The sequence below is a fragment of the Stenella coeruleoalba genome (assembly GCF_951394435.1).
Source record: "Stenella coeruleoalba genome assembly, chromosome: 7".
NCBI classification, from domain to species: domain Eukaryota; kingdom Metazoa; phylum Chordata; class Mammalia; order Artiodactyla; family Delphinidae; genus Stenella; species Stenella coeruleoalba.
Genome location: NC_137153.1, coordinates 27,264,367 through 27,274,346, shown reverse-complemented (window position 1 = coordinate 27,274,346; position 9,980 = coordinate 27,264,367). Strand labels below are relative to the sequence as shown.

General features: G+C 39.7%; 1 protein-coding gene across 1 annotated transcript in view; it reads left to right on the top strand.

The window, feature by feature from the left end:
• Positions 1 to 466: 466 nt before the first annotated feature.
• LOC307188676 (contactin-associated protein-like 3) overlaps positions 467 to 9,980 on the top strand; it is a 188,053-nt gene continuing 178,539 nt past the window's right edge. Inside the window, exon 1 of the mRNA XM_079926128.1 lies at positions 467 to 598. Coding sequence (XP_079782254.1) covers positions 514 to 598 — 85 coding nt within the window. The 5' untranslated portion in view covers positions 467 to 513. The remainder of the gene's footprint in view (positions 599 to 9,980) is intronic.

Here is a 9,980-nt window from a genome sequence, read left to right as displayed (position 1 = left end):
CAGTACATGTAAATATTTTCCTCAAACCGGATTAGTTACTTGTCCTAACTTCTTTTCAACCAAAAAAAAAAAAAAAAACCTCACATTTTTCCTAGCATCAGTGTTAATGTTCAAGCATCATCAGCGTGGTGAAGCTCGGTCTCAGACTGAAGTCCACTGAACTGCTCAGCTGTTCAGAGTGGGAAACCTGCAGGTGAAGGAGCTAGGACCGCGGATTCGGATTCGGAGCAAGCGCAGGTTGAAGACCTTCACCGACTTGACTCGCACTTCCTCCCGCCACCGCCAGGAGCGCCCGGGACGCGTGGAGCTCGCAGCGCGGCGGGAGCGGGTGGGGGTGGGGGTGGGGGTGTGGCTGCAGGCTGGGGCTCCCGCCCCGCCGGCTGCGCGGGTTCGCCGAGCCGGAAATGGGGGAGCGCTGGCAACCCTGAGCAGAAGGGAGCTTGCAGACCCCGGCTCAGAGCAGCTGTCTGGACGCCGTGGGTTTTGGGGTGGGGAGCCCCGGCGACTGTGAACATGGACCCCGCCGCGGGAGCCTGTCTCAGGATGCTCTTTCTTTTGTCTGCCCAGCCCTGGAGTACATTAGCAGCAGGGAATACTTGTGAGTACAGCAAATCTTTTAAAACTTATACTGACAACTTAGAATTCGTGTTTTTAAAAAAATAATTGAATTTTACAAATGGAATCACTGGCCTGTTTCTGAAAATGAGGCATTTAAAAAACATCGCAAAGTCCCAACGCTTGGATAGGATGGTTTACAATGGTTTTTCCACTTGTCAAGTCTGTAATACACAAAGCCTGTTTTAACTTGTCTGGAGCTGAATTTCGTCTGTGTGCTGTTGTTTTGAATATTCATTGAGAAAGCTCAAGTTCTAGTAAAACCTAAAATTAACATGAGAATATTGAGGCAGAGAGAGACCAGAGCGAGAATTGCAGGAGATGAGGAGAGAAGAGCATGCCAATATGTCATTTATTTCTTTTGACTATGAATTCATTTTGCAGGATTTATGTCAGAAAAGAAATCGCTGGCCGACCTGGCCGTGTCCTGCGTTAGCGTAGATGTTTGCAGTTGGCGCCCTGCGGAATCGGGTACCAAGAACTCGGGCGCTGCAGCGGCGGGCAGGCTCCGCAGCAGAGCCCAGGCGGCAAACCTGGACAGTCCCCAGAATTACGAGAAGGATAGACCCCTCAGAAGTAGAAGGCTTTTGCTTAAAGGAAAAACATAACCTGCCATTCAGGTTCATTTGCAAGTGCACATGCTTGTATACTGTGATGTGCTGTGTTTCTGATTTTGTTGGTTCAGTGAAGATGTATTAACCTCTCAGTTCTGGACTGGCAATGTGAGTCTGATCTAAAGATGCTAGCCGGATTGATTCAGCGGACCTCAAGGCATTTTAATCTGGAAATCAGAAAAAGTTTTCGAAGTGTTATTCAGATTGAAATCTCCATCATAGGGCTTTTCTTTCCTTGAGGGATTTCAAGAAAGTCCCCTTAGTCCTACATCCACATCCCATCCCCCTCAAGAATTTTTTAAAAATCAGGTTGTAGGGAGTAAGGCAAGCTATTATGCATTTCAAGAAAGTGCTAGTAGGCATGTTAGAAACCGAACTTGTTGCTGGGTATCCAGTTTTATCCGGGGGTGGGGTGGGCTGGGGAACTCTGCCCTTACCGGGAAGTTTGTGCTAAAGTGAAAAGCATTTTGTACAAATAGTTACCTTTCCAGCATTCATCCATATATGCCCCGAGGCTGTGATAAGTTTGTGTTGTCATCATGTAGTATCAGCTCATTTAATGCCATATTATATGAGTCACTCCCGAAAATGAGCCTTAGTCTCCTTTAAGAAAATACTGCCCTGTGTTTCAGAATTTTAATTCAGCTTTGGGCACAATTTCCATGAATTAATTAAAATAGGGGCATTTACATGAAATCCTTAGGTCCTGCAGTAAAGCATTTATCACTTTGCTAAGAAATTAAAAATGACTAGTACTAAATGATTTGCTAGTATAAAAGAATTGTAGAATAATTTAACAGTACACTGAGGTGCCATTAAAAAGTCACCAGAGGTCACTCTTACTTAAAGGAAACATGGCTTCAAAAATCCTTCCCTTAGAAGAAGAGCGCTGTGCTGCCTTTCTTGTCTCCTTAGTTGTGATTACAGGATATTGCAAGGTCAGTTATTTTGATATTTCTTTATTTTCTGTTTGTATTTTATTCCCTGAAATCCACAGAGGTATCATGTTCTTCATACTGAGCATCTTTTTTAAGAGTCACATGCTCTGAGGTGCTCGGTGTCTGAATATCCAAGCAGATATCCTTTTCTGAATTGGATATATCTCTAAGCTCAGTTTGTCTGGGTCTCTGGCTGACTCTTCAAATGTCAATGCTAGTTTTCACGTTTCAGCCTCTGTTTTATTTAGATGTGTTTAGTACTCATTAAAAGTTCAGTAAGTTAAAAGTACCTATGTAAATTTGCATGGCTAAGAACATTTTAGATACTACAGTTAGAGTCCTTGATCCCTACAAAGATGGCTATTATAGTTGTTCAGGTGTCAAGTATATATTTAAATGTCTTTGCAGACTTAAAGCTTCGTAGAGGCTACACAAGCTGTGTTTGATAATTGATGGCTAATATCATTTGACAGTATCCTTTGTAGCAGTAGAAGTAATGGTGAATGAATCTTATTATAGTCTAGATTAGCTAATTTGACCAATTGGGTTTTTCCTTAACTCTCGAATATTTGGGAGGTGTTTGTTTGTATGTGTAGATGTATATACAAGCAAGGTATTTGAAATTTGTTACTACATAAATCAAGGTAGAGGGTTCTTTTAGTCCTGTCCCATCATTTGAGAAATTCTAAAGAGGAGTTTGCCAGCAGGATGGGATTTAGGCTACCAACAAGAAATCACGAACATCAGCATTTGCTCAAGTCTTTTGATTGCTAACCTTTTATTCCTAAGAAGTGTTTTAAGAACTCAAGTAATCTTGTCAGACAAGACTTTAAAACTAACAAAAATGAAATATTCTTAAGCCCTGATAAAATAATGAGAACTGTATGTAAATTTTTAAAAAGGTAAAGATCTTCTCCCCAAAAGGATACAGTGACATTTTTCCTCTATTTACAACTGGTTCTCAGTAGTAAATTAGTCAGACGGGGGGTCAACCTGGGTGAGGTTCTGGCATAAGACATACTCTCATACAGAACTTGGTTGAAACATTTGACATCTCAGAAATTATCCATGTTTTGACATGAATCTTTATAATTAATGGGAAATTTTAAGTCAGGAGGAGTCTACACAGGGCGAGGGTAATGTTTCTAAATAGCCAAAAACATGGGCTTTTTTTTTTCTCTTATTCTCTGTCTCTTTGAAGATAAAACAAGTTGAATGGATAGCATCCTCTAAAATATGGCCTAGGACCTGACATTTAAAAATTGTGCACCTCTACTTGGTCTGCCTTCTAGAACTCTTTGTATTTAGTCAAGATGAAAGTGTTATTCTAATGGAGTTATCCTCTTAAATGGAATGCAAGAGGAAAGTTAGAATACAGATTCCAAGTTAGAGTCCTGTTTTCCAGAAGTTGTTGTGCAGACAATGGTTGGTTTGCTCACTTCCTACCATGAGCCACAAGTGGAAGAGGGCAATAGCTCTCTGTTTTAGGATTATCCCTGTGAATCTACTATTTGTTTATGAACTTTCAGATCTTTTTGGGGGGAGGAAGAAGAGATATAATCTGAATAAGAAAATGTCAATATTTTGATTGCATATTTAGTGTTGCAAATCTGTCTCCTGGATCGCATGTCACTTTGAGGAGTAATGTTCACTGTTTCCTGATTAAGGAACAATACAATTGGAATTTACAGCTGAATTATTTTCCCCATATAAGTAAAGTACAAGCTATAGCTAGTAGCTGCTGTCCTCCCTAACTCTACTCCCCAGTGAATAGAAAAAGGACTGAAGTCTCTGAAAAGGACTGAAGCCAGTGTTAGACATTTCAGCCGCTGTTGATGGTGATTATTTGATGTAAATGATGACATTTATAGACCCAGGGGTTCAATTTAGTGAGTGTTACACACTCATCCGCACCTTGTTAAATCTCAGTACTTGTAATTTTCTCTAGAAGTCTCCTTTTGTTTCCTTTCCCCTGTCAAAAGTGCCCTTCTTGTTGTGAGAATAAAAGATGTATTTCTGGCCCACTACAGGTGGGACACACAACTTGAATCACTGTTCTAGGAGTGGTAATCAGGATTTGTTTTTATCCAACAAGGTCTCTTCCCTGTTACGTCCTGCATATATATGAGACGTCTCTGCCCTTGGTTGGGGGAGCAGATCAAGCCTGTTTTGTTGGCCAACATGAGAGACAAACATGTGATCTTCATGTAATACCTAGTGCTTGATCTAGGCAAATATATTAGCACCTCAATTTGAAGATTTGTATCAGATTTGAATCCTTTCTTCACTGGAGCAATGGCTCCTTATGTGCTAAAGTGTTACTGTATCATCTTTAATGAAAGTTTATTAATATGATCCTCTAATAGATATTATCCACAATATTATTCTTTTAAAATAAAAATAACATATATAGTATAATAGTGAGACACTTGTTGTATAAATTATCCTAACCCAATAACATGATGAACCTTAAGAATTTGGTATAAAAATATATGCATTGCAGAATGGAGGAACTGAACATAATGCTACAGCTGCTAAGAAGTATAAAATCGTGAGAATTGATTTAAGTGAATGTCGAATAGTGTGTTTATCACATGTCTCTTCTCAAGGATATTGTTTGTCAGAACTCCTGTCATTTCAATGGGCAGAGATTCTTTGTAATTATTTGCTAAGTGTCATCAACATATTCTATTGCTTTGTGAGCACCGTCAATCTCAAGTAATGCCACGTGTGCTAAGACAATACAGTCCATAAAGAAGTTTTCACATTGGGTAATATGGACTAAAATCCTACTACTGCTTTAATTGGTGCAGGCTTCTTTTTGCCTCAATAGTGTGCTTAGTGGTTATCTAGAGTGAGTCGAATCCTCCAAGCTAATCAGGATTATCCCTGTGAATCTACTGTTTCTTTATGAATTTTCAGATCTTTGGGGAGGAAGAAGAGATATAATCTGAATAAGAAAATGTCAGTATTTTGGTTGATATTTAGATTGAATTACTTATGTCTGCCTATTTCTGAAAGGCATTAGACCATATGTAATATGTTCCTTGGTTTAGGGAGGGAGCCTATCAGAGGATGTGCCCCTGGAGCAGGTGAATGGGGAATCCATTCGTGATTCAGTGAAACATGTTGGGGAAAATGAGCATAGAATATAGAGAGAAGTATTTAGTAAGCACTGGAGCTTGGACTTTTTGGGAAGAGTCTTCAACAAACTGGTAAACGGACCGTGTTTTTTAAAAAATCATATTTGAATAAACTTCCCAGAAACACTGAGGTCAGAATATTTTTGAAAACTTAGGGAAAACAACATTTTTTTCTCCAAAAAAACTTACAAAGTCCATGTGACTATCAACACAGAGTGACAGGCAAGGCTAGAGCTGTGAGGGTCCTGAAGCTTATGCAACTGGGGGAGACTCTTTAAGCAAACAAACAAACAAACAAAATGACCCTAAAGACACATTATCAGTGACCCTCCCACACCTGAATGCCTGTTCTGGGGAGAAGACTGGAGCTCAAGAATGTCTGCTCCTTTGAGTTGATTTGGAAAAAAAACCCCAGATCATTCAAAAGTACTAAATAAAGGACATATTCACTAACAAAAATCTCAATTAACTGAGGAAATTTGAATTTTTCCCTTTAAATCAAAATCAGAATTTGAATATACAAGTATACTTATAAAAGTATAAAAGAGTTCAAACAATTTGGAATGAATAGATCCAGGGTTTACCTGCAATTCTAATTCTAATCCTGAAAAACAAATATGAAATCAACCTCTGGATCTTCTCCCCACTTACTTTTCAGAGCCTTTAAAGGCTTGGCTTCAACATACAAAGTTCTTCAGAGCAACTTCTAAAGTGTTCCCACTCCATCTGCCTACCTGGGGCCCGCTGCAGTGCTGATTGCTATAGGCTCTGTTGTATCGTATTGATTAACTTTTAAAAACTGAATTATTTATGCCTACCTACTTCTGAGAGGCAGTAAACCATATGTAATATGTTCCTTCAAAATATCATACTTGTTTTTTCCAGTTTGAGCTCTATGGCATAAGGTTAAAATCTTTGTGCTAGTTAAAGTTATACACAACTTGTAAATACTGTAAAAACTAACACAAGCTTGTAAATCAACTATACTCCAATGTAAAATAAAAAGTTAAAAAAAGAGAGGGTATGATAGAGTGACCTTTTGACATTATGCAGGAACATTGTTTAATAGGCCCACGATTGTTTAATTACCTAGAAGAATGCACCCATGTCTGATTTGGTCATTTACTATTTGATTGGAGTTTAGACGCTGAAATTGATGATTTCTTTTTTTGTTTTTTCAGGAACATATGGTAACTACAAAGGTTTTATTGCCCTGTAGGACATTGATCAGTTTTTATGTAACCTAGCAAATCTCATTCTAACGTTCCTCCATAAATGCCTGTAAATTCCTAGTTTCTCAAAATGCGCTTTTACTGGATTAGTCATTAATGAGTTTATGATTCTCTGACATGCATTTGTCCTATATTTGTACGTGTTGTATTTTTAACTTTCTGAAAATAATGCTCTGACATAGAGATTGCACATGTCTGGTAGGTGTATACATAACCTTGTGTGATAATACAGGTGCTTAGTTTGAGTGTTGCTTTACAATAAATTTCCTTTCTGGTTCATTAGAAACTTTACTTTCCAATAATAATATAGGGAGTCTGGCTAGCAATAAAAAATAAAAATATTCTCCTTAGTTTCCTGGTAGTGGATATTTTCAATGTGCTGATTTGAAATAGTATTGAAACATAAAGTACTTGAAATTTTGAGTCGTTTAAAGTTAGAAACTATATAATTTTTTAAAAATATATGCCCATTTAGTGGACCAGTTTAAAAAAAACCTCCCTCCAAGGCTGTTAATCACAAATGAAAAAATGATATATGTTATCTAGGCTATGGCTTTTATTAAGTTTTTACTCGGTAGTACGTCAGGAAAAGATACTCATGGAGGATGTGCTAGTTATAGCTAACTCACGGAGAGAAACTTAAAAAGTGTTTGGTTTTTAAACTGGCAAATGTGATACTTTTGGATGTGTCATTTTAGGGGTGTGGTAAATGGTGTATCAGATATTTAAATTTATGTGTTCCTAAGTTGTATCACCTGGGGTTCCATCTCCGGTCTTAGTGGCTGTCACCTGCGGAGAAGGAATTTTTATGCCACGTGTTCACTGGACCACTGTGGGAGGAAGGGGCTGGTGAACCTTGTTTGGAATCAGTGACAGTTTCGATAACGTCAGAAGCCACTTAACGCTGTGGCGTAGACCTAGGGTCCCCACATGCTCCTTTCAGTAGCATCTCATTACTTGGGGTGTTCAAGACCCAACAGAGGGTTTCTCTGGAGCTTAGAAGCAAGCAGTGACATCGCTGCTTGGATGAATGCAGGAGTGACCTGCCGCCTTGAGACATAAGACCGGGTGCCACCTGCAGTTCTCAAGATTGTAATTAGTTTTTATTTTAACGTTTATAAATCCTCAGGCAACCAAAGAGCTTGATAACCTTAAGCTAAATATACTCTTTCTCAGAGTGGTGAATTGGTGGGAGAAGTGGCAGAATGAACCCTGTGTGTGTACGTATGTTTGTGTGTCTTAAGGGAGGCTGGTTGGGTAGAGAGACCTGCTGAAGGAATTAAAAACCACAGTCAATAGTTGTAAGAGAGGCACAGATTGGATTAGGTGACAATCCAGTTATGTGGGATTGAGCTATTTCTTACTTGTTACCATGCAGAACGGATATTCTCCACTTTGGATTTCTGAGCATGTGAGCAATCAGGAAATACAAAGACATCTGCCCTGATCCAGTTGAAGCTATTACCTTCACGTGTCGGAGGTTCTAGGCTATTGGTATGCAGCCACCTTTAGAACCAGCAGCACTTAACCTGCCTCTGAGGCCTTCCCAGGTCCTGGTTCCTGTTAATATAGTTCTAAGGAATGGCTGGTAGGATTTTGATTTAAAGGTGAGTAGATATAATAAAGGGAATCTGATTAGCATTAGCAAATAATTCAGTAATTTGATTCAGTTCAAGGAAAGTAATTTTAATATAAACTATTATGGAAGAAAATATTTTAAGAACTGTTAACTATTTTAATGTCTCAGATTTGGCTGATGTAAGAAAAATAATATGTTTCTATAGACATCTGTTCAAATATTTGGAGATTATCAAAATTAAGGATTTGTCATATAGCTTTACGTTTGCTGTGTCTTTGATGATTAGGAACTTGAGAATAAGGACATTGCTATACACTAAAAGTATAATAATACAACATAAAAAGAAAAAAATAGCTGTGTAATGTCATCAAGCTGGCTAGCTGCTGTGTGTCTGTGATTCTTAGGCTTCTCTGCAACGTTGTGTTACTTCATGGAAGTTTTCTTTTTTTAATTTATTAATTAATTAATTTATTTTTGGTCTTCATTGCGGCACTGAGGCTACGGGCTTTCTCTAGTTGTGGCCAGCGGGGGTTACTCTTTGTTGTGGTGCGCGGGCTTCTCACTGAGGTGCCTTCTCTTGTTTCGGCGCACGGGCTCTAGGCACAAGGGCTTCAGTAGTTGTGGTGCGTGGGCTTAGTTGCTCCGCAGCATGTGGGATTTTCCGGGACCAGGGATCGAACCCGTGTTCCCTGCATTGGCAGGCGGACTCTTAACCACTACTCCACTAGGGAATTCCCGATTCATGGAAGTTCTGATAAGAAAACCTGTGAGCCTTGACATTTCAGAGCACATCCTTTTCTATGGTGTGAACCATGCCCTCATTTCGAGGGGTTAAAAAAATTGGGAGACTGAAAGAGGATATGTTGAATAGAGTTTAGTTAAGGTATGTATAAGAGAGTTTAAGGGAGTAAACGCCAAATTACTCTTTGATTTCTTAAAGTGACAAGGAACATTTCTGAAAAATACTTTTCCTGGCATAGAACACAGTAGAATTGACAGATCTCAGAGTCAATTACCTATTAGAGGTAAGTCAAATGATCTATTTTGAGCTATGGTACAAGGTTAACAAACATAATATTGATTTTCCAGATTATGAGAATAAATTTTGGATCATAATTATTTACTATTCTTTTGTCATGATGAACTACTGATCTATTTTAAGAAACCTGAAAACCTGATCTTTGGGAGATTTGCATCGCTGATTTCACTTGTTCTTCTTCTAAGTGATAGGATTCATTTGTTGGAAGATAGGCTGCATATTTGCCTAGGAAAAGTTCCTTTTCCTCATGAATATTGCTGCAAGGTGAAACAGGAGTGGGAAGATACATCCTTCAGGCTATTGCGCATTTGAGCATGAAAAGGACATATGTTGTATCTTTTTTTTTGGGGGGGGGCGGGTACGTGGGCCTCTCACTGCTGTGGCCTCTCTCATTGTGGAGCATAGGCTCCGGACGCGCAGGCTCAGCGTCCCCATGCGGGGCCCAGCTGCCCCGCGGCATGTGGGATCTTCCCGCACCGGGGCACGAACCCGCGTGCCCTGCATCGGCAGGCGGACTCTCAACCACTGCGCCACCAGGGAAGCCCCATATGTTGTATCTTAATCACGATCCCAGTTCCCTAGGGATGAGACTGGGCTACCCACCCTCCCAAGGCCTCCCTCCCAACCCCCAGCATCAACATTCCCAGAGCCGCCATGAGCATCTTGCTCCGTTTTCTTAGATGGAGGTGATGCCGAATGACTTTCTGGGTTGACTTAACGTGGATTTGGCGAGCCAAAGAGGTGTTCTTCCTCCTTCACTACTTCCTGTGGGATCCATCCCCCTGAGGTCTTCCACTGTTATTCCATTTCCCAGGTGTAA